This window comes from Lissotriton helveticus, chromosome 5_1, assembly GCF_964261635.1.
Source record: "Lissotriton helveticus chromosome 5_1, aLisHel1.1, whole genome shotgun sequence".
In the NCBI taxonomy this organism is placed as follows: domain Eukaryota; kingdom Metazoa; phylum Chordata; class Amphibia; order Caudata; family Salamandridae; genus Lissotriton; species Lissotriton helveticus.
Window position 1 is genome coordinate 349386418 of NC_136065.1, and position 25701 is coordinate 349412118.

Below are 25701 nucleotides of genomic sequence, written 5' to 3' on the forward strand. Positions count from 1 at the left end.
AGGGAAGACTCCATTGCTTTGTTAAATCACCTAGCTGCCAATGGGCACAAGGTGTCCCCGGGAAAATTGCAGTACTGCCTGACAGAAGTGCAGTACTTGGGACACAGAATTGAGAAAGGCAAACGAAAAGTGTCACCAGACAGGATAGAGGCGATCATGAAAATGAATGCGCCTAAGACACAGAGAGAGGTCAGGATGTTCCTAGGGATGGTGGGTTATTGCCGACAGTGGATCGTGAACTTTTCACTGAAAGCAAAGCCCTTGCAAAAACTGACGCACAAGGAGGTGAGTGATCCGGTACCATGGGACAAAGACTGTTTGATGGCATTCTTACAGCTGCGAGAGGACCTGTGTCGTGCTCCGGCATTGGGAATGCCTGATTACAATAAACAATTCTTTCTTTACTGTTGTGAGAGAGAAGGTTGTGCGTTGTCTGTGTTGGTCCAAATCCATGGGAATGCCCGTAGACCAGTTGCTTATTTCTCGGCTACTTTAGACCCAGTAGCCGCAGCGTTGCCCGGATGTCTCAAATCCGTTGCTGCAACGGGTGTCAGCATTGAGAGATGTGAAAATATCGTCATGGGGCACCCGTTAGAGGTGTGCGTGCCACATTCTGTTGAACTGTTGATGACCAGGACCAAAACACAGCATCTGACCAACAGCAGGCTCACGCGCTATGAGCAAGTTATTCTTGCTGCAGAGAATGTGACCCTCAAGAGATGCTCTGTTTTGAACCCTGCTACATTGATGCCACTTCCAAATGATATCGATGATGATGATGAATGTACAGACCATGACTGTCTCGATGTGACTGAACTATGCACCAAACCCAGACCCGACATCGTAGATGAGCCACTGACCGACCCAGACGAAGTTTTCTTTGTCGATGGCTCATGTGTAAGAGACGAGGTTGGGCAGTTGAGAGCAGCTTATGCTGTTTGTACAATTGAAGGAGTTGTGGAAGCTGGGTGCCTGGAAGGAGTACACTCCGCTCAGGTAGCCGAGATTATTGCCCTGACACGTGCTTGCTTAGCAGGCAACCAAATTCGAGTCACCATATACACCGACAGCCAGTATGGGTATGGGGTAGTTCATGATTACGGGCAGTTATGGTCTCAAAGAGGGTTCATGACCTCTTCAGGCTCTCCCATTCGCAATGGAGAGTTTGTGCGCCTGTTGTTAGAAGCGTTGCAATGCCCAGCAAGTATCGCAGTTGTAAAGTGCATCGCACATACCAGAAATGAGGACTTTGTTTCGAAAGGCAATAGATATGCAGATGAAGTTGCGCGGTATTGCGCGGAACAAGGGTACTCTTTCACAGAGGTGGATGTGGGTGGAATAAATGTAAGAACTGAATTAGCCATGATACTGGAAACTGTTGATACTTGGGATGAACTGTCAACCATGCAAGAAAATGCTCCTGATTCTGAAAAAGAAACATGGGAAAAGGCAGGATGTGTAATGGGTGAGACCCATTTTTGGGTCTCAGCAGACGGCAGAGCAGTGTTGCCCAATGAGATGGTGAGTCCAATGGCTAGGCTCATACATGGTCCCGTACACTTAGGGAGAGATGCTATGCTGAGAGTGTTTAGACAGACTTGGTACAATCCTAAATTTAGAATAGCAGCAGAAGCAGTGTGCCAGCGTTGTGTGACCTGCCAGCAGCTGAACGTAGGGAAAAGAACACCAGTTGCATTAAGTCACATAGGAAGGTCTGGAGGTCCATTCAATCGAATGCAGATAGATTTCATTGAAATGCCAAGGTGCAACCGCCTCCGATATGTCTTGGTGGTTGTTTGTGTGTTCTCCAGGTGGGTTGAGGCATACCCTACACGTAGGTGCGACACCCTCACAGTGGCCAAGTTACTGCTTAGAGAACTCATTCCTCGCTTCGGGGTGCCGGCCTTTTTGGAATCAGATAGGGGAACACATTTTAACAGCGAGCTTGTGAAGATGATTTGTGTAGCTCTAAATATTGACCAAAAGCTGCATTGCAGTTACCGACCAGAAGCCTCAGGAATTGTGGAACAGATCAATGGAACGATCAAGTGCAGGATAGCAAAAGTTTGTTCCTCAACGACCCTGAGTTGGCCTGATGCCTTGCCATTAGTCCTCATGAGCCTTCGTAGTACACCAGATAGAAGAACAGGGTTGTCACCACATGAGGTGTTAATGGGGAGAGCAATGAGGCTGCCATCTATTCCAGCTACTGCACTGTTAAATATCACAGATGATATGATCCTGGACTATTGTAAGGGGCTGTCTGACGCAATGCGTTCTGTGTCTCTTCAGGTACAGGCTGCCGAGGTTCCAGCGTGCCAGGGCCCTTGCCATGACCTGTATCCTGGGGACTGGGTCCTGGTGAAGAAACATGTGAGAAGAAGCTGCTTGGATATTCGTTGGCGTGGACCCTTCCAGGTCATCCTGATCACAAACACAGCTGTAAAGGTGGGAGGCCTGCCCAATTGGATACACGCGTCACATACGAAAAGGGTTCCAGCACCTCTTGAAACAGCTCCTCTCTCGGATAGACGTCCAGCTGAGGACCAAGAAGCCATAGAGGGGGCTAGCCAAGCTGTAGAGGTGCCAGCGGAAGCAGGGAACGAGTCTGACCAAGCTGAGGACGGTCAGTACAACAGCGAAACAGACGACGCTACAGAAGGAGAAAGTAGCTGGGAGTACGAGTCTGACCCTGACAGGTCTGAGAGAGAGCGAGAACAGACCAGAAGGAGAAGGAGTAGAAGGGCACGTGGAGAAGCTAATTGGCCGCAAAGACGGAGCTCTAGCCTGAGGTCAACTCCAGAAGCAACCCTTCCTCCGATATCAGAAGACTCAGACCCCGAAGAAGGTGCTCAGGGCGCTGAAGCACCGGACCGAAGAAGGTCAAGAAGAGTGCGTGTGCCTAACAGAAGATACTCCACACCTGAGTGGACATATCTGGCGTCAAATGTCTGTGAAACCGGAGACAGGGAGGATCCGAGCGGTGGTGGTGTCCAGTTCTGAGCCCATTATCACCGTGGAAATACGACTGTTGGTACCCGGTGTCGAACAAGAAGGGTCACTAACATTCATGCTCCCCAGACCTCCCCGCCTCAGCAAGTTAAAACATATGTTTCTTACAGAATTGCAATTCCCCGACTTTGGTACAACGATAACAGCACATGAAGAGCACAATCTTCGTTTGGAAATACTGAACTATGCTATTGAAGCTGCAACCACAAATCTGATAGTAGACTGTTAAAGGACTTTGTAAATAAGCAAACAGAAAAAGAAGATTACCTAGCGCCCAGGAAGCAGAGAATTTTAGGGAACTTCCCTTGAGTTGATGGAGAAGGGCTAGGGTTGTCTTTTTGAACTGTTAAAGAACTTTTTGCAAAGATAAAGAGGGAGCTAAATTGTCTGACGAAATGGAGGCCGGCACCCCGAACCGCAGAGCTAAATGTATAATAGGTACACTAATAGTAGGAGTGATAATATTAATAGCTTTAGTGGTAACAATTTCTTATGTAAAGGGACATGAGGAAGAGGTAAAGGTAACTGATGTGAGTTCTGTAGAAACGCTTACACCTACTGTTGCTGGTGAGAAAAGGGAAAACACTCAAGAGAAAGCGTTATTGGCTGCAGAAGCCCGCAGGTTACATGTAGACGAGTCCCAAGGAGACTTTAGGTCAAATGCTTATGCTAAACTTTTATATGAATACGTGGATGCCATGGAGGTTAAGGATTGCTACGTCTGCATGCAGTTGCCGGCGTCTGTAGATGAAGGAATTCGCTATCATCACCTCCCTCTGACATATGGCATTACATGTAGCTTATTGCTTAGTATATTTTATGAGAGAGATAGTTTTGAATACTATTTCTCCAATTATGATTCAGTGTTGCCAGAAGTCCCGAATTATAAGCAGATGAATAAATGGGATTACTGGAAGAGTGAAGACAGATTGGCCAAGTTCTTCATTCCTTGGATTACCTTAGATACTTCACATGCCCGTAGAAATAACCTGACATGTAAGGTGTCAGAAGTTGAGAAGAAGTTCATAGGGCAGGTGGATGATCGTTACAGGAGACAAAAGATTTTGAAAAAATCTGGACAGGGGAAAATAGATTGGACCGAGGAAGAGAAGTCACACAAGAGAAAGGGTAGTAGTGGTCCAATAGCTTTAGATAAAGCGCAGAGAGGAAAGTTATGTCTTCACAGAGCCAAAACGTATTATGAAAATGTATACGTGGGTGAAGTTGACTGTGAACATGCTTTTAATTTAGAGTACTACACTAAGGATTTCCTGAAGGGAATGCAAGTGATTCCAAATGTGTATTTTGTATGTGGAAGAAATGCTTACGTGAGACTACCTGATAACTGGTATGGATCATGTTACTTGGCAATTGTCTTCCCCAAAATATATCATGCACAAGACTTAGTGATCATTGAGGGTCAGACATCATCGAGGGGAAGGAGAGATGTAGGTGATGCCGAAATGGTTGGAGATGTCTTTGGAGCTATGTTCCCTCTTTTGGGAATAATCCTTAATGATGTTAAAATTAGACGACTGGCAACAGTTGTCGACAGGTTGTCTGCCAGCACTGCTCAGTCCTTAATGCTGGTAGAAGGAGAGATGCAATCGATAAGAGCTATGGTTCTTCAAAACCGTCTTGCATTAGATGTCCTACTAGCAAAAGAGGGCGGAGTCTGTAAGGCTTTGAAGGTCCAGGAATGTTGCACTTACATTCCAGACAATTCGAAGCCCCTTGAGAAAGTTATTAAGAACATAACTAGTATTCACAAGGAGATCGAAGACTTGAGTAGAGAAAATGTCTGGGAAAAGGTGGGCCACGGAATGAGTACAGTTGGAGGGTGGTTTTCCACCTTAGGCAAAAGCTTTGTTTGGTATATCCTAAAGCCTATCATCATAATATTGATCTGTGGGATAATATTGTGGGGATTGGTGAGGGTATTCAAATGGTACAGAGCAAGAAGGTCAGAAAGGGCCCAAAGAGAACAGCTGCGGAGATTGGCTGCCATACAAGATAATCAGTACAGGAGCCTGAGAGCTCTGGAAGCGCAGAGAATGCCAGCAATAACTGCAGTTTAAATGTTAGTGATGACCCCGAGAGGTCATCAAAGGGGGGAACTGAGAGAGCGCAAACTGATTTAAATGTATGAGTACATCACACTTACCTGTAGTAAGCACAAATCATGAAGAGAAATGCCATGAGTGCTAATAGTATCTGCAAATATATTCTGAATGTATAGCTAATGTAGAGATTTAAGTAGAAGTGGAACTAATACAGAAATGTGTGACATTATATGATTTATTAGATGTGATTATTTTGAATCCATGTCGTGAAGCTGCTAAAACATAAAATGGTATGTGGTTAAAAGCAGAACGTGGTAGGCCTCAGGGCCAGAGCTGGAGGGAAAGGGAAGGTGGTTCTTTTCATGACGCAGATTATATTAATGGTTTGGTCGTTGCATTAAATAGGCCATGATATATAGAGATGTTTACTTAATAATAGAATAAGAGTATTAACATGCTTTAATTAAATGAAGAAGTTGAATGTTATAATCATAATGAGAAATATTGTAGGCCTGAAATGTTTTAACGTTGATTTACACGTACATGTCTGGGCTGAGAAATGTTGCAAGCCTTTTTAGAAGTCTATGAGAGTTGGGTTCTTGGCGGCAGATATCTGTCTGCAACAGGAAAGGGGGGATCCAATTATAAGTGAATGAATAGAGGTCTGTTCAGTAGACGGCCCAGACATGGAGGAGGGTTCTGGAATGTTTAAGGGGTATCAGCGGGCCGGAGAAGAGCCTGAGAAGCAAGGTCAACTCTAACGCATGAGGCCCAAGACAAAGCATCATGGAAAAAGCCAGAAGTTGCACCACGTGAGGGGCGTTCCGCAAGGGGCGTCTCAAATGTTGTTGACTGTTTTGTATTAGGGACAGTACCCCTGGGTGGAGTTAGAGCAGATACCTGAGGACCCTTTAGAGAGCGGATGGGTAGGCAGAGAGGGGTCATGACTGGAGAACTATAGGTTTTCACCAAGAGACTTAGAGTGGGTGACTTCCCTTGGGGGTCATTCACTGCTGACACCTTTGTTAGGTTGGGATTTGGTTAAGTAGGGATACCATCTAGAACAGGGTAGGGACGCCTAACCTGTGTTTGTTTTCCTCCAACCTAAATGAAGGAGAGATATGCGTCTATGCTGATAGCTTTATTATTCTTAGAACTTGTGTTAGTGATTTCTGTTGCTCGTCTGAGGGCTTTTCGAGAGCACATGTATGTAATTGGACCTGTGTATCTCGTGAATCTCATTCTGAGATGCCTGTATTTGCAGCTTATCATTTCCTTACAATAAACTTTTGAAAACTAGAAGTTGTCCGTGATCTTTGGGAGTAGAGTCCTTTCTTGGGTGAACTAACTTGCAGATGGGTGTACTGTTTTCCTCCTAGACAGGCAACAAAGGTTCAGTCGACCAGATCGAGGTTTGGATCAATAGATATAAGGTATCGATCAAAATCTCGCCCTTTCAGAGCCAATGGACCGACAACCTCAACACCTCCAGCCACACCCCAAAATCGACCTAGAGCTGGCTGTCAAGAACTTCTCCACCTGGATCTCAGACTGAGCCATCAGAGTCACCCCGGTCAAACCCACCAAGACCTAGAGGTCCTCCATTAACAGCCACGACTTGAAAGGAAATGGCTCACAAGCAAGGACCCCACAGACCAAGCCACATTCAAGACATCCCTTAACCAATACCACCAACTACTGAATGGACGGAAAAAAGAACCCTTGCTGACCGCATGAAAGCAAGCTCCAACCACAGCAAAGAACTCTTGAACATCATCAGCCACCGAAAAAATATCATCACCTCTTCTCAAGAACGCTGTGAAACCCAGGCAGACTTCTTCCACAACAAGATCTTCACCATCTACAGAAACTTCGAACTCAACTGCACCACTACTGACAGCCTCAGCCTTCTCATCACATGAATGAAAAACATGAACACCTACTCACCACCTGGGACCTGCGGACTACACAAGACATAACTGCCATCATGGACTCTGTTCACCCAGGAGCACCCACGGACCTCTGTCCCCACCACATTTTCAACCCCAGGAGCAAGAAAATCAGCAGCGTGTTCACCACCATCCTCAATGCATCTATCACTGCAGCCACCTTCCCCGAAGAATGGAAATAAGCAGAAGTCAGGCGCCTACTAAAAAAGATCTCTGCCGACCCCAACAAACTCAAGAACTACTGCCCTGATCTCTCTGCTGCCCTTTCCCACCAAAGTCCTTGAGAAGGCCATCAGCCACCACCTCATAGAACACCTGGAGAGCAACCACCTTCCGGACACTTCTCAATACGTATTCCGCACTAACCACAGCACGGCAACAGCCTTGATGGCAGCTACAGATGACACCAGATCCCTCCATGACCAGGGAAAATTGACAGCCCTGATCCTCCTCACCTCTAAGCAGCGTTCAACACAGTATTACACCACACTTTGATCAAAAGGCTTCACCTCATTGGAATCCAAGGAGACACCTCCAAATGGTTTGCTTCCTTCCTTACCGGTAGAACCCAGAGAATCTGCTTACCTCCCTTCACCTTGAAAACCAAGAACAACACCTGCAGCATCCCTCAAGGCTAGTCCCTGTTCAACACCTAGATGACTCCCTTGATCAACGTCATCAGAAATCATGTACTAAGTATCATATCCTATGCCAACAACACCCAGCACCTCCCCCTCGACAACACTGACCAATTTCCATTGATGCATGACGAATATCGCCAAAAAGAATGAAAGACAACTGCCAAAAGCTCAACACAGAAAAGACAGAAGTTCTGATCTTCGGGAAAAACACCTCCCCATGATCGACACCTCATAACTTCCCGAACTAAGACCCTCACCCACTCCGACCAACCACGTCCACAATCTTGGCATCATCCTGGACAGTAAGATCTCCATGAATAGGCAGATCAACGCAGTCTCATCCACCTGCTTCCTCACCATTCACAAGCTCCGTAATACCTTAAAGTGGCTCCCCATCAACACCAAAAGGACAAGTCACCCAAGCCCTAGTCACCAGCCAACTGGACTACAGCAACACACTCTACATTGGAATCACCTCGTACCTCCTCAAGAGACTGCAGACCATACAGAATTCAGCAGCCAGACTCAGCCTAGACCTCCATAAGCCGACCCACATCACTCCCACCACGAGAAGCTCCACTGGCTCCCCATTCAGGAGAGATATCAGTTCAAGATGCAGAGCCACACCTTCAAAGCACTACACAACCAAGGACCAGAATACATCAACCAGCGCTTGAACTTCCACTTTCCCTCCATACACCTGCGCTCTGCCTCACCCACACCCCCCGTATCTGCCGCAGCAACAGTGGAGGACGCTCCTTCTCCTACTTTGCAGCAAAGTCATGGAACGGCTTCCTACTTCACCTCCGGACCTCATCCTCTCTGATGGAATTCAGGAAAAGACTCAAGGCCTGGCTCTTCAACGGAACCCTCCCCAGCAGTAGTGCTCTCAGTGCCTGGATGCCCTCATGGGTGATTAGCCACGCTCTACAAATCCGGCTTTATGATGATGATTACGTTTTAGCCTGAATAGCAGAGCATGTAAGGATGGAAAAGTATATAAACTATAATTTTGTCTCCTAGACACTATTGCCGTCATAATCAGAGGCCCACTTAATGGTGTGATATTTATTATGCATGATAAAATGCAACTCCATTAAGTAGAAATGTATTGCATGTGATAAATTCAACCCGATTAAAAGTTTTTGAGAATGGCCCCATTCGAGCAGCCCTTTAAATGGTGTGATGTGTATCCCACCTGATAAAATGTCCTCTCTCCATCGAGCAGTTTTTAAGTGAAACTTTAACATCTAAAAAAAATTGTATCTCCTAGGCCTTGAGGTTTGGTCCTGAGTATTGCTTGTGGATCATGTTGGCCAAGCCTTGCTTATGTCTAAAGATAACGTGCAGACGTCTTTCATTATAATCCCATTTCCGCAGAAAGCCATTCAAATTATCCTGTAAATAATTTTAATAGTTTTCTCATCTGTATCTATCTGTAAACCCATAAAAAGAGTGCTTTGTAAAAGAAAGAAATTATTCTTTTTATATTTGGGGGTGGATTCTTGATTGAATAGGCATCAGGGAATGGATTCGAGATCACAGTTTATTAATGTGGTGACTCTTTCTTTTAAGGATAATCCCAGGTATGTCCTCATTAAGCTGGAGGCCCCGTATTCTCATCTATGCCATAATATAATTGAAACATGAGAAAAGTGATGGATGGAATGCTTGAAATAATCTCATCTAGTGGCAATCGCTCGGTCCGCATTTCATTCCTGGAAAGCTTTGGATTGATCCGTTAAAGCAGATACAGAGAAAAAGGGTGCGTCCCAAAATGCAATTTCACCATGCAATATGCATAGGGATTTTTGGAAAGGGCTACAACCAAAACAGCTGAAAGAAATTACACCATATTTGGTAGCAAGCTAGATCTTGGTAAAAAAAGCATTCTTTTTGGGATTTGGTATAAATCCGTTCAGTAGGTTTTAAGAAATGAATTAAAACAAGCTTTGTATATCTCGACAATTGGGTTCGTGAGATGCTCCGGCGAGTCCAACGGTCATGTGAAATCCAAAAATAGTGCCATCTGGTTGGCCATGCAGGCTTTTTTTTCCTGGTCGCCGCCTCGTTTCTGTGGGAGCGAGGGCGCCAATGGAAACTTGCTCTGTGGTTGGCTGGCGCAGCATGATGAGAAATCCTGCAGCCACCATTTCAAGACACATGACCTTGTTCCCTGTAGCCTGAAATTTTTTTTTTAAATGAAGTACAAGAGGGCTTGGTAGGGGTACTCGGACCCCTAAACGTACAGGAAGGGGGGGTCCCAATTGGCCCCCTCAGGCCCAAAACGAAAGAAATGTTTATTTTGGGTATCAGAAAACCTTCAAGTGTTTTGTACAAGTCAGCATGCCCCCTAGACTCCCATAGGAGTCTCACAGGATTGCAGGGGCCTTTGCGGGCTTCCGCCGGACACTTGCAGGATTAAAAAATATTTTAAAAGGGGGCTGGCCCTCAGTGTTTGCGGTGGGTTCATGCAAACAGGCTGTTACCCATGCGCCTTTCGGCTCTGCGCATCATGGCATTGACTGTCTTTAGCGAACACTGCACTGCGCACGTCTAATGGCCATGCATGGTGGGTGGTTGGCTGCTGCCGTGGTTTGTAGATAGGGTCGGTGCTGTGGTTAAACACATGCTATGCATGACCAATGGCCTTGCGCAGCGTGGAGTTGTCGTCGTGCAGGGGTTTACTGCCCTCAGGGGCTGGACGCAGGACCTGGCCATCTTCATCCATTCTGCTACTGCTGGCTGTTCTTTTTCCTGTCTTACTTTTCTTTACATCTTCTTTCCAATGTTGCTTTTTAAGTCTTCTTTCATCACTCTTTCTTTTTTTCCTTTTGTTCCATCCATTTTCCTTGTCTTCTGTTATTTATATGATTTTTCAAGCTCTACATTCATCACTCCATCCTTTCATTGTGTTTTCTTTCTTCAACCCTCCTATCACAATCGCTTCATGATGTCCTTCCTTTTACCTCTGCCGGATCCCATGCATTGGTCTGTCAATTCCTCTCTAAATCACTTTTATCCATCTGATCTTTCATTGATGGTTTCCTTAATTTCTTCATCTTTTCCTTGATTCCTTTCACCCCAACTAACTTACCTTTTCTGTTTCACGACGATTTCCCTTTCCCTCTCTCCTTTTTCTACAATACCACACACATAGTGACAATGTGCAGGACATTGTGAGGAATTAGCACCTTTAGAACGTTTACCTATGCTGTGGAATTGCTGCCTGTTAGTGCACCAGCTGCTGAGAGCTGCATGAAGCAGGAGAGTTTCACTGTTTCAAATATTGGCCTGAACAACTTGGGCTTTCATTCTTTTAACCCAGTGGTTCCCAAACTTTTTTGACCCGTGGCTCCCTTGAACGAGTTGGCGGTTGGCCGTGGCTCCCCACCATTTTTTTGCCAGTGGGTCAGGCAGCGCACTGTGCTAGGCACAAATGTTTGGCTTGAGTGTTTTAGGCCACGCCCTTTGTTACATCGGCCACGGCCCTTTGAGAGCCCCCCCGGTGTTTTTCTTCCTGCATGGGGCCTTGCATTTGCACCAGGCGGCCGGGCGGCGAAGGCGGGGTCCGTGCGGCATCGGAGAGCCGGCCGGAGTCTGGTCATTCACACACATTTTACATGGAGGGAAGACACATCCTGCGCTGCGCCGCGGCGCCCCTGGCTTCTCATCACGGCACACCGGGGCGCCGCGGCACACACTTTGGGAACCACTGCATAGCTCAAAGAGTGGAATTTAAGTCACCATGTATTGCCCGTAGAGCTCTACAAGGCCAGGGCCTGCCAATCCTACATCAATGTGTGCCCCCTACACCCAAAATAAACCATTTCAGCCTCTGAATCTTTATCTTGCTACCACTCTGGCTATTAAAAGAGCTAGAAGGGGTGGTCCTTCTTTTAGCTTTAATATGGCTAAACTTTGGAATTCTCTTCCTCTGGTCATCTGATTGACAGACAATGATCTACGCTTGCATAAAGGAATTAAGATCTGACTCGTCAAGTAAGTCAGTTTAAATGGCTTTCCCCGTTCTGTTGGGATATTTCCTCTAACCCAGGGCTAGAATGCCTTCAGGTCGCCATGTACTCTAAATGTCATAAAAACAGAAATAGAACTAGAATAATCAAACAAGATTAAACCCAAAGTGATTAATGACCGTGAAACAATACTCAACCTTCACCTCCTGAGAATTATCCTTGACCTGGGAGTACTCCGTCTGAAGGAGAAGGCCTGCTGGAATAAGAATCTCAAACTTGAGACTCCTGCTTCCTAGGGCTGTATTATATATACGGCACACTTTTTCTGTTTGTGCCATGGTGCACCTTTCAAAAAGTGTGGAAAAGTGCACTGTATTAGTTACATACATTCTTCCAATTATTTTCTTTTAACTTCCCACTTTCCTCTTAAATATTTGCAGGTATGGTTGGCAGCTACACTTTGCTTTTAAAGCTCCGTCCATTCGTGACTCCAAGCCCCCTTCCTCTGCCACACTTTGACCCCCAATCTATGGGTTCCCAGAAGTAAAATTGTTTTTCAATTCCAGTACTGTTCAGGCCGATTCCCTGACTTGTTATGCGCTCGGCCTTCGATAGCTGCAGAACCTGGCCTGGGCATCAGACATACTAGGGAAGCCCGAGGAGGGGAGAAATGTCCAGGCTCCGATGGATCCCTCGAGGATGTGCGGAGGGTCACACGGCGCTGCCGAGGTCTCTACCAGGCGGCCGGGCGGCGAAGGCGGGGTCCGTGCGGCATCGGAGAGCCGGCCGGAGTCTGGTCATTCACACACTTTTTACATGGGGGGAAGACACATCCTGCGCTGCGCCGCGCCGCCCCTGACTTCTTATCATGGCGCACACTTTGGGAACCACAGTTTTAACCCCTTGGCTGTGGGGCGTTTTCACCTGCTGTGCGGGGGGAGGGGGGCCGCGCGGGGCGCCTCCGTGCTTGTGACGAGGCACAGTGGAGCTGCACTCATGACGAGCTGAGCTGGTCACGACCACACCCGTTTTGGAACATTCAGCACAGCGGGGAAATTATCCCCGCGTGTGAACGTTCCAACGGTCATGACGAGCTCAGATTGTCATGAGTGCAGCTCAACCGTGCCTCATGACGAGCTCAGCTCATCATGAGCACGCAACGGGTTAAAGTATTAAAAATGCCAATGATAGATTTTAATGTATGATGACAATAGTCGGTATCAAAGCAAAGAAGTCGTTACATCTCAGTAAACACCATACAAATGCAACAAATCTGTTAAAAAAAAACTGCATTTAGCTTTCTAAAACATGCCTTACCGCATAAATTCTCTGCAAAATTTGTTTTCAACTATAAGGATCTTAGTAATGTTCCAATTTTAAGGAAATAGTAATTGAAGGCAGCAAACTCCATGAAGTGGCCAAAAAACTCTGTTGCACTACCTGGAGTTCAGCAAGTGGTGGAGTGCGTTAGGTCACTCTGTTCATGCTGATTTCTAGCGCTGTGTGTTTGTCCTGCCCTGGGAAATCTGCGTGAACAGCACCACACATAGCACAAGAGGGTGCTACTACTTCTTTCTGCTGCTCGAGTAGATGTAGTACTCGAGGGGCAGCTTCCTCAATGCGAACGGAAGTTTTCTCAACGTGAGCGGTACATACCATCCGTGACCGCCCGCATTGAGAAATCTTGTTGGGAGGTGCTCTGGAGTAAGATTTTCTTCGCACATACTCACCATCTTAACGTTGATGAGCACGAGCGGGCAGAAAAACTCCGCTCCACAAAGTAGAGTTTTTCAGAACTCAGCACTCTATGCAGAGTGGGAAAAGTTCTGCAAACTCCGCGAGCGGATGATAATTTCACAACCAGGCCTAATTATTACCCATGACTCACTTTCCCAGTCTGGGTTGCTGACTCCACACCAGAGGCACAGGGTACATTAGTGTGCTGTGGGCAAGCACAATTTGTAGGAGGAATAATATGAGAGTGGCATATTCAGCCAGTGCTTTATTTGTGTCGGTGCTTACAGAAGTTGGGCGCCTGCCCTCCTTTTGCTGACCTGAGCTTACCGTTTAGAATTAAATTAAACCTAGAGGGCAAGAGACAAAGGAGGAAGTGAAAGATCAGAAAGGTGACAAAGGGAGAAAGAAGGGATGAAAAAGAATCAGGAAGAATGTGTTAAGTCAGGAAGGTTAGGTTGGTGGGAGAAAGAGGTGACTCACGACCTGGCAGCTTTCATATTTGGTACCCTGGCTTTCAGCACTCCAAGCTGCAGGATCCTAAGAAAACTTTGGCAGCCTGCTCTTTTTAACAAACGAAGCACTTCTTCAGCACAGTTTTAGGTCGAGTACAGGCGCCTGCTGCAAGTTGCAGTGTGCACTGAGTGCTGTCCGGCAAAGAAAGTGCAGACGTTTGGTTGTGCAGCTGGTGTAGTGCACCACGAAGGTTGCTCGTTGTCTTGGAACAGCAATTAAATGATAATGTATGCACAACTGGTGTTTGATGCAACTTACTAAACCTACAGAACGCTATGTTTAGTTGTACTTACCAAAAACATAACCATTCAATATTTCCCCGGACATAATTTACGTAATCTGTGGTTGTATTGTTGTCAACAAGCGCTTAGAGACCGTTGGTGATTTTTGCGCTATATAAATGGCAATTAACATAACATAACATTGTGTAAAATGGAATAATATTATGTTTCTTCTGGGATGCGCTACACACGCATTGGCCTTGATTTTGAGTCCTGCCTGATCTATTAAAAAACATCCAGCTAATGTGAAAAAATAAATAAAAGAAAGATTACTTTCCCCCTAGATTGCATCTATTTGAAAAAGCATTTATTGTGCGATGATTCAGTGTACATTTCAAATATAAAATTGTCCCTCATACATTGCAATTATCTGGGGGGAGCAATAGCCCACTTTGTGCATATTTTAAAGCATTGGTAACAACAGGCGTGAAGACAGCTGCACTCCCAAGCCAGAAATAAAACAAAAGTTTAACCCCCAGGCAAACCGTTTGAAATAGTGAAAATAATTGTCCACGAAATCCCCCTGGCTTTCCGCGTTCAACCGTGGCATTTTCAAAGATGGGCTTGGCTCGATTCTGTGGATTATTCCCTCTAATGAAAACAAGCTTTGGCAAAGCAAAGAGGTCCGACGTTGACTGCAAAACATTCGGCTTTGTCAAGGCTTGTTTTGTTTTGTCATGGGTTTTGTAAACCTTTATTATTGAGGAGTTGCCACTGTAAAAGTAAAAGTATTTGTTGGCCTCATAATGCATACTTTGTTGTAGTAGTCCGTGTCATTGAAATAACTACTCCGTGTGTTAGACACTGTGTGGCGAATAAATATTGTGCTTTCTTATTACTTTTTTATCCAAGTATTTAATAAGTTGCTACAGCAATGTCATTTACCCAAAACAATATCCACAGTTGATTAACAGAATGAAGTATGTCTGTCTTTTCACTGCAACACGTGTGGCTTAGACCTACATTATTTTGTATTCTTTGACCGCAGCTGACCTTTTGTATCAAAACTACTTTTTATTGTTGCAGAAAAGCAGGTCTGTGCCGGCTGGAGGAAAGTCTATGGTAAGGCTCAAAACATAGAATATTGATGGTTGTAATAATGTCATGCTGTAGATGCTTGTCTGTCCTTTGTCCTCTGTAAACTGTGGCCCACGTAGCAGTTGGATGAGCTCCAAGTATGAAGGATATCATAAGTGGGGGATTCGAAGCAGACTTTGCAAACATAAGGGGGTATTTGTGGCCACGTTATGAGAAAAAGCAGATAAAAATTGATGGGCCATTATAATGTGTAATTTGTGTAACCGCCCTCTTCCCCCCTCCGCCATAAAAAGGTTGCGTCCATAAATTACACAGAATACAGTGCCAGTGTACCCAATTTGAATGCACATCGTTAGTTTGATTTGTTACGCCTACGTTGTTTTACTTCCCATTTATTACATCTACATTGTTTGCTTTGTTTTTCTCCTGAGTTATATTTGTTTCTCTTCCTGTTGTGTATGTTTTCATTTCAAGACGCTATTCTCCCCCTTGTTTTCCTCTATCCATCTTTTTTCCTAACGGAGAATAACCCCCATATCATTTTTAGTCCTCTTCCCTTCATCTTTTTCTATTTTTTACTGTTTTCCCTGTACCTTCATCATTGTTATATTACTTTTCTTTTTCCCTTTTTTTTATTCCTCCTTTGGAGGAGGAGAGTAACCCCCATACTTCGTTTTCCTCTTCTGCTTTTTCCTCTTCTGCCTGCTATTGTTTCCTTATTTTCTGTGTTTCCTTTTATCCTCCTGCTCTACATATCCTTTTTTTCGTTTTTTTTCCTAATGTTTAAACTATTTTAGGGGGGATATGCTATTTTCAAAGTAGCGTTGAATTTCGAAGGGATTATTTGTCAATCTAAATTTAATATCATTAGCTTCCCTGGGGCTCTAGTCCTCTCGCGCCATTACCACCAAAGGCAGAATTGACGTTGTGGAGCTATCAGTGTAATGTCAAACACCCCTTTCAGAAAGATACCACAATTAAGCTGGTCTAGATCTGAGTGTGCTTATACGCCTTTCCTGGTGAGAGTTTCTGAGTGTGAGTGAGTGTGTTCCACGGACCCTTCCCATGCCCAGATATTGGGACTTTTGATGTACCTTCCCTGTGGGAGGACCACACAGAGGTACTCTCTTCTAAAATGAGACATTTGGCTGTCTTTCCATCTGCCCAAGTAGATGCAAATTATTCGAATTCCCCATTGGTTTGGGTTTTCTTTTCAGTAGAATAAAGTACTACCTTTTTGTGTAACTTACTACCTTTTTTGTGTACAGTACTACCTTTTGTGTAATTGAGTCCTAGAGCAAGAATTTGATGTCAAAATCTTTCAAAAGACCAAGAAGCCCCTTCCATCTTTCTAGTAACTTGATTAGACTTAACTAAAAGACCAAAATGAGCTGAAGTTTATCCTTATTTTGATTTGTATTATTCTAAATCTGAGTACTATATTCCGTCCGTATTCTCTGTTTCATGCTTATTTTAATGTGGTTGTATTACATTACATTCAAATTTCATTTATATAGTCGCACAGAACCTAGAGGAGGTACCAAAGTGATTAAGGTGATAATCTTTACTTTTGTGCAATTTTAGATTCATCAATATTGATCTAGTCAACTTTATTAAATTAACATTCTTTCCCTGAACAATCTTCTCAAATAGTCTTCAAAGAACTAAATATTTCACTCTACTGGAAAGTGACACAGTTAGGGGTGTCCGGATCTGGGTTCCCATCCACTGGGAGCACAAATGTAGTAGGATCAGAAAACATGGAGTTGGAGTGGCAATATAGGTTTTTTCCCAAAGAAACAACAGGGGTGCGAGAGGTCATAAGAGTCCCAACATTAATTAAGGAACATGGAAGGCTGGGACCAAAAACAATTAGAAGCACAAAGAAGAACCATTTTGGGGCAGAATGGGAGACATGTTCCACATCCAAATGCATTGGGCAGAATGGATAATATAGAAAGTTAGGAAGATGAGTACGCAATTGGCTCATTATTGTTGTCAAGATTAAGACAGCCTTTACTATAGATACATCTAAGAGGTGCAATGAACCAATGGAATCTGTTTTCTAAAGTGGTTGTGAACTTTCTGAAAGCCACCGTCAAGAACGGTAATGCCTCAATATTCAGTGGCGAGTCAATAATAACATCATTAGCCAATAGTGAGTGATTTAGAAGTGACCAATGACATCATGCTCCAATGGTGGGCACTTTAGTAGCCACCAGAGACTTCATGCTTTAATTGTGTAAAAGACACTAATGACATCATGTTTTTAATGATGAGTGTTTTAGAAGTGAGCAATGGCATCATGCTGGACAGGTAAGTGGTAGACTAGTCACTAATAGAATCATGCTCCAATAGTTAATAGTTTGTAAGTCATTAATATCATCATGTCTTAATGGTAAGTTGTTTTGGCGTCACCAGTAATGCCAATCTCCCTGGGAAAGTGTAGGTCAACAATAGCCTTAACCACTAATGACTAATACATAAGAAGTCTCAAATATCCATGGACTCAAATACGTTTTGTAGAAGTTTTACCAATGGTTAGCAGGTGGCAAATCCAATTGTGAATAAGTTAGAAGTCAAACTTCAAGTTTTAATGTTAAGCACGTTTGAAATCATCAGCAACCAGCTCCAATAGTGATTGGCCTATTAGTCGTCATTGACCTTAGGCACCTATAATAAGTAGTTTAAGACATTTCCAATAAAACAAGTGTGAACAGTGAGTAAATTGCTTAAAAGTTTCTAGCATCAACAAACTACAGGATATGTTATTAACCACCAATAATTACGTTCTGTAAAGGTGAATTGTTTAAAAATCTCTGAAGCCCACAATCAATAATTGGGATTGGTTTAGCAGTATACAGTAGCCATAATCGTCCGCTATGGCTGATTTACTCAGTATCAAAACCATTGCTGTCCAGTGCTAAGGGGTCTATACCTCATCAATAAATGGAGGCCTTGGTAGAAAGCGGTTATGAAGTTAATTACCACAACCAACCAGTTTAAAAATTACCCAGTCACACGTTCCAAAGGTGAAATATTAATACAGCTGGTTAAAAACTTTTATTGAGCAATCACATAAAATTACATAGATGGGCCCACAACCACACGGGCTGGCCGCTAAGTCGCATATTACGACACATGAAATTGTTGCAGGGTTTCTGTACTCACACAGAACTGTGCACAGAGGAGTGGAACCTCGGCAAATTAGGGTGTCCCAAAACTTACCTTAGCAACCAACTCACCCCTTACCGAGCTAGCTACAGTGTCTCATTGGACATATCAAACACCCAATGTTTAGACAAACCAGAACATGAACTTACAGTACCTCAGGGTACGTGGGACTCATGAACACTCTTTCGTTATATTATCATTACAAACCAGAACATGGAGTAAAGAAGACACATGTGCATTTGAAATGTTTATTTACTAATGCCGTCTTCTCAGGCGCAGTATCTTTGATAATACAAGTATACTTATTATCAGTAGCAAAATTATCAGCATAGTTACTAAGACATAAAAAGCGAATGGTGACAGCATGTTAACATGCTGTAATGAATAAGAGTTAACAACACTTATATCTCACCCTCCCTAACACATATATTATATTATTATCTAAGAAGGTCTCTTTGGGTTGTTTTAGGGCGGGCCCATACCTTAGTGTCCTAGCATGAAGGAATCACATCAGCATACACCAGCTCTCTCTGCATGTGCACCGCATCAAGTGTGTTAACAATTCTCGTGCAAAGCAATATCAATCCCGCCTCAAGCCCAAGTTGGCAAAGGCTGCACTTGTGTTATGACTATGAAGGCGTGGAGATCAGACCTCATAACAATTCCATATCGTGTTGCTCCTGAAACTTCAGCACTCTCCGTGCAGACATGTTTTATTAAACAAAGCAGATATCAGAGCAATAACATATTATTCTCACATTCACCACGGCAAACTACTAGGTTGAAAGCTAAGTCAACAATTAAGGGTCGTGTGCAGAAGTTGCAAGAAAGGAAAAATGGCGTTTAAATCTCAAATGTACCTATGCTAACTTAACACGATATAAGGATATATAGGAGCTATACAACACCCCCCCATGATCCGAGAACGGACTAAATAAGATAACAGAAGTGCCATCACATGAGAGCAGAATCCATTTATAAACGAGCATGAATAAAAATTCAATTATAAAAACTAATGCTAAAAAATAGCCCACAAATATAATGTGGCTCAAGCCAATAGGCAAGCAAAAAATAAAATGTCTTGACCAAAAGTCAATAAAATCAAGGGAATGCTATCAATCAGCATGGCAATTTGAGGCAGTGTCTATGATAAGACTGTATATGAAAAGTAAGCTGCAACAGCCTCCAGGAGGAAGTCACTGTCCTCATCCGAAAACAGTTCAGCCATCCAATTTAAAAGATGAAAGGAACATACGTGATCTTCCAGCACCGGATCCTCTATAACCATCAGAGGACAGCACGGTGGGTTTTCAAGAAAACTTCGTTCCAAGAAACTTTGCGCTGCCGACAACACATCCCAGGGACCCATTAGTCCATGTGCCACCGCCAAGGCCATAATCCTTTCGTCAGAACAAACCAACTCGTGAGCAATGATAGGACTCATCAGTTGATCAAAATCGACGTCAGCAGATATTGGTCCGCAGAGACACAAATCAATGGCCCAAAGGAAATCACAGGTCAGGCAGCGAAATACAGGCTGGACACAGGTGAAATAGGAGAACCGAAAAGATAATCCAAACGCCGTGCTTAGAGTCGCTAACGGCAGTGTGCCATAGTAATCAAGCATGCGGTTGCGAAACCGCGTCAGTAGTAGCTGTGCGTGGTCTTGCACAGGAAGGGCATCCATATTTAAAAAGACAGAAAACCACCAGAGCGCCAGCCGCTAATGCAAGCAAAAACGGAAACCCTCCAAACAAGGATGAAAAAATAGAATGGAAGAAAGCAGGGATGACTCCAAAAATCTTCTCAAAGGAAGTCACGAGACCACCGCTAACAACTTTAAAAAAATGTGCTAGGCCCGTCGTGGAGGACGCGTTAAAGATAGAACGGACCATGGCTCCGAAATGCAAGGGCAAATCAGTGTTTAAAAGAGCCTGAACCTCCGTGCGGGTGTTAGCAATGTGAAGCACGAAAGTTTCACGGGCCGAGCTCAAGGCCACCTCTTTCTGGGACAATAGAGCTCTTATTCTAGCCATGCCGCTGAATTCTGCTCCCAAGGTCGGTATCTGTGGCCAAATGGAAGACTCCCTATGTTCACGTGTGGGAGGATAAAGAACATTTCTGCAGCAAATAACTCGCTCACTAACTGTTACTATGAAAGCTATACCTTTAATTAAACCACAACAGTTTTCATTATTGAGCATTAAATAACTACCATTCTCTAACAATTTAAACGTGGGGATGATAGCAGGAACTGGCGTGCCCTGTAAAACGCAAGCCATATTCGGGCGGTCCTTGTTACATGAACCGTGTAATTGTATGTGTCTGCACATTAAAGAATGATCTGGAGTCTCAGTACACTCATCCCCTGTTAGATAAACCTCTTGGTCATCCTTGAAACATCTGTATGTGTATGGGAGTGACCAGACCTCATGAAGAAAACCGCTACCTAAGGGTTCAAAACGACCTATTGGCACATATTTCATACAATTTGAAAACTTATATAAAGCAAAAGGCAGTGTTATTAAACCGTGGATAAGCCACGTAGCAGCAGTGGATTCTGCCACAGAAAAAGGTAAAGATTCCAACCTTTCAATATGTAGCATAGAAAAGGAAGCATCACGCATTGAAAGCAAGCGTTGTTTGTCTGTCAAATTAAACGGTGCAAATAAAGAAGAAACGTTCATGTATCCCCAGGGAACTTTACCCATTTTCAGAGTCTGAAGTGTCCATGCAAACTGCATGATCGAACGTAATTGATTTTGACCATGGTATAATACAGATACTTCATCATGTACAATATCAACAACAGACGACACAATATTATCTAATGTGTAAATTCTAGAGGAAAGCACGTTAATGCTATTGTCAACGACTGCAAGCACTTTCTCAAGATTCGCCTGATCAATAGCCCTAAGGCGTGAAGCAGCCTCAATCTGTGAGAGTTTCCAAATTTCATTGTAAACACCATATAACCACCTTTTCGACCTGCCACTAGCTGGGCCCTTAATGAAATCATTCAAATCCACGTCTGCATTCAGTTTGGAAAGGTGATACTTAACCGCAGGTAAAGTTGAATGTTTCAGCCAAGCTTGACACAACTTGCCAACAGAGTAAGAGGTGACAGTATGACTCAAATCAAAACGGGGATCAGATCTAACAGTCTTAAAACCGTCAGTTATATTTAAAAATCTTTTTTGGCAAGAATCAGCACTACGGTGCCAAAGCAGCCAACCCTTGGGATTCATACTGGAAATGTTAAAGGAGGAATTCAGAAGCAGAGCCTGTATTTCTCTAATGGACAATTTAGTAAAATTACTCCAATTCTCATATTCCTCCAACTCCGGGAAAGACGGGGAGTTTAACCTCTTAGATGTAGCCAATCCAAAGCATGTGGTCTGGGAAATGGTTTCATTTAAAAACCACATATGATTCGGGATGAGACATGCACGGTGCAAAGCCTCAGTGCCTTGTACCTGCCAGGCCCTTGAGCCCCAAACTGATTTAAGGTCTATGGTATCCTTCCATAACTCATACCCTCCAGTAACTAATTGATTCAGGAAGGCCTTTGAATATAACAATTTTGTATTTGTAAGTCGAACCTTGGACAGTGGCTGTTTGTTAAATTTAAAATAAAAGGACTCGGGATTGGACTGATTGAAGTCAGTGAAATAAGTATACTTTTTTAGAAACGTTTCTGAACTCCCTTGTGTAGGTGCTGGGCAATGTTCCCACTGAGTAAAATTAACCGCATCCCTTCGGGAAGATGTCTTGTGTAAGAAGTGATTGCCATAATGTTGGTAACAGAACAATTCACCATAATTAGCAGATTCTAAATATAAATCCTCAGCATCAAAAGCAGCATAATATTTCAAATCAGAAAACAAACTTTCCACAGCATTAACATCCCAATCATCAGAACGAATGTTTTGTTTCACCACATCCCCCATATTAACTCTTAGTACATTAGGGACATTAACGACTTCCGTTGGACCATGAATCTGAAAACGAACTGCATCCCACGCGATTCCATCCAGAACAGGCCACGCTGTGATGTTAACCAAAGTCAAGTCTCTTTTTAATCTGTGTGTAGAATGTGAAGAGGAAAGTGGGGCCAAAGTTCCATTCAAATGAGTAATGCAAGTTCTCTCCTCGACATAGTGTCCATTCATAATCCGAAAAAAATAAAACACAAAACCAATTGACATAAAAAGGTAAACTGAAAAAAGGACCAGCCAAATGTATATCCAAGGAGGTTCCACTCCTCTGTGCACAGTTCTGTGTGAGTACAGAAACCCTGCAACATGGCGCCCAACGTAGGGCTCATGAACACTCTTTCGTTATATTATCATTACAAACCAGAACATGGAGTAAAGAAGACACATGTGCATTTGAAATGTTTATTTACTAATGCCGTCTTCTCAGGCGCAGTATCTTTGATAATACAAGTATACTTATTATCAGTAGCAAAATTATCAGCATAGTTACTAAGACATAAAAAGCGAATGGTGACAGCATGTTAACATGCTGTAATGAATAAGAGTTAACAACACTTATATCTCACCCTCCCTAACACATATATTATATTATTATCTAAGAAGGTCTCTTTGGGTTGTTTTAGGGCGGGCCCATACCTTAGTGTCCTAGCATGAAGGAATCACATCAGCATACACCAGCTCTCTCTGCATGTGCACCGCATCAAGTGTGTTAACAATTCTCGTGCAAAGCAATATCAATCCCGCCTCAAGCCCAAGTTGGCAAAGGCTGCACTTGTGTTATGACTATGAAGGCGTGGAGATCAGACCTCATAACAATTCCATATCGTGTTGCTCCTGAAACTTCAGCACTCTCCGTGCAGACATGTTTTATTAAACAAAGCAGATATCAGAGCAATAACATATTATTCTCACATTCACCACGGCAAACTACTAGGTTGAAAGCTAAGTCAACAATTAAGGGTCGTGTGCAGAAGTTGCAAGAAAGGAAAAATGGCGTTTAAATCTCAAATGTACCTATGCTAACTTAACACGATATAAGGATATATAGGAGCTATACAACAAAATAAACAATCATTTCCTAGGTCAGGCCAAATCGTAGAACGAAATTGCTCCAGACATAGAACAGGATACAACAATTTTCTATATAAAACATGAAAATAACCAACACAAACATAGGCAAGTGCAATAATCAAGTCAGCCCAAATAGCAGAGGGGGAGGTCACGAAACAGGAGAGCAAAAATACATCAATGAGAGTCGGTAAGGCCGAGAGGGGGGGGGGGGAGCAGGGAGGACAGGAAAATCCTAGAACAGAGCGAAAAATTTCGGGAACGTCAGCCTAAGGAGACAGGGTAACATCGGAGGTGGCAACCAAGGGAGGGGTACAAATTTCTCCACGGTATGCATTCCATTGACCCCAGATTTTCGTCCACGCCCCCGGCCTGCCCCTAGCCACGTAGACTGTCTTCTCACGGAACATGGACCAGTCCATGTTGTCCTCCCACACTGAAACGTCAGGAGGTCGGGATGCGCCCCAGAGTTGCGCAATGTCACGCTTCGCGACCATGTAACCCAGGGTCGCCCATCTAGTCTGGGCCACAGAGTAATCGGAGGGTTCCCACACATTCAGCAGACATCGACGGGCCTCAGGCCGCAGGTCAACACCCGTCACCACGGTCATCAACGCAAGCACATCCACCCAATAAGCTGACACAGCAGGACACTACCAGAGTATGTGCATAAAGGTAGCGCTCATCCCACAGCCACGCTTACACAAGCCATCCGGGGAAAAACCCATCACGACCAGACGCGGACCAGTCACATACACCCGGTGGAGGATCTTAAGTTGCACCAAACGAAGACGGGCGGGAATGGCGACCTCCTTCGGGGAGGAGAGCGCCGACTGCCAGTCCTCGTCATCTAGTTCCAATCCATCACCTACCCACATCTCTCGGAGTCGGACCAACAAATCAGCGCGATTATGAATCAGTTTCTTGTAGATGAGAGAGATGGTGCTGTCGGGCAAGTGTCCATCTAGTATACGATCTTCAAGGGGGGAAGACTCGGGCAGGGCCACATCAGGAGTCAGAACCGAGGCCAAGGCATGTCGGACTTGCAGATACCGGAAAAACTCTCTATCACTCAAGTCGTATTCTGCCTTAAGGGCCTGGAATGATTTCACGCGACCATTCACACAAACGTCACCCACTTTACAAATCCCAATCACATCCCAGCGGTCAAAGCCCTTAGAAGACCAGAGACATCCCAAACGTTCAGAAGCATAAAGCGGAGTCGCCAGCGTCAGCCGATTCTCCCATCCCAAACTCACATTCGCGGCGCGCCACACGTTGACCGCTGCCCTGGTCGGGCCCACAAGATGGCGCCCGGCCGATCTGGAATATAGCACTCTATTAAAGTCCCCTCCCGGCAACTGGAGCTTATCCATCTCAAACGCCGGATCGCGACCCGGCGAGTACATCGCATGGTTAATGGCCGATAGCTGGGCCGCCCAGTAGTACCTCTTGATGTCGGGGAGTGCCATGCCCCCGTCGTACCAAGGGATAGTAAGTTTCGCAAGGGCTATACGTGGACGCCCATCCCAAATCAATTGTCTTTGCAGACTCTCGATTTCTCTGAAATAAGTAGCAGGAATATCATCGAAAGAGTTCTGAAGGGCGTAGAGGAACCGCGGCAAAGACATCATTTTAAAGAGAGCAGCCCTACCCAGAGGAGACAGGGGCAGCTTACGCCAACGGGCCACATCCAGTCGCAATCTAAGAAGCGGGGGGAGGAGATTACGCTCAAACCGGAGGGAGGAATCCCGGGTAATAAAAATCCCTAAATACTTGAAGCCAGACTGGACCACCTGGATAGGGAATCTGGCCGGCAAAGAGGGCAAAACACCCGAGAGAACATACACACAGGACTTAGCCCAATTAATAACAAGGCCCGAGTTAGCACCGAACGAAGTAAGAACATCAAATAAGACGTTCAAAGATTTACGCGGGGATGTCAGATAAAGAAGAATGTCGTCCGCGTAAAGAGAGACGCGGTCTTCAAAGTCCGGTGACCAACGGATCCCTTTGAGGGAAGGTTCCCATCGAAGCCACGCAGCTAACGGTTCCAAGGCCAGCGCGAAAAGCAATGGAGACAGGGGGCAACCCTGACGGGTCCCTCTACCAAGGCTAAAGGGGACAGAAACTCTACCGTTCACCACCACTTGCGCTAAGGGTTCCACATACAACAACTTCACCCAACCAATAAATTCAGGTCCAAAACCAAATTTTTCGAGAGCTGCCCAAAGATAGGGCCACTCAACC

The 25701-nt window shown here is 44.4% G+C and overlaps 1 protein-coding gene across 1 annotated transcript in view; it reads left to right on the forward strand.

Moving 5' to 3' along the window:
• PLCH2 (phospholipase C eta 2) overlaps positions 1-25701 on the forward strand; it is a 631566-nt gene that overhangs the window by 408014 nt on the left and 197851 nt on the right. Inside the window, exon 12 of the mRNA XM_078642469.1 lies at positions 15200-15235. Coding sequence (XP_078498595.1) covers positions 15200-15235 — 36 coding nt within the window. The remainder of the gene's footprint in view (positions 1-15199; positions 15236-25701) is intronic.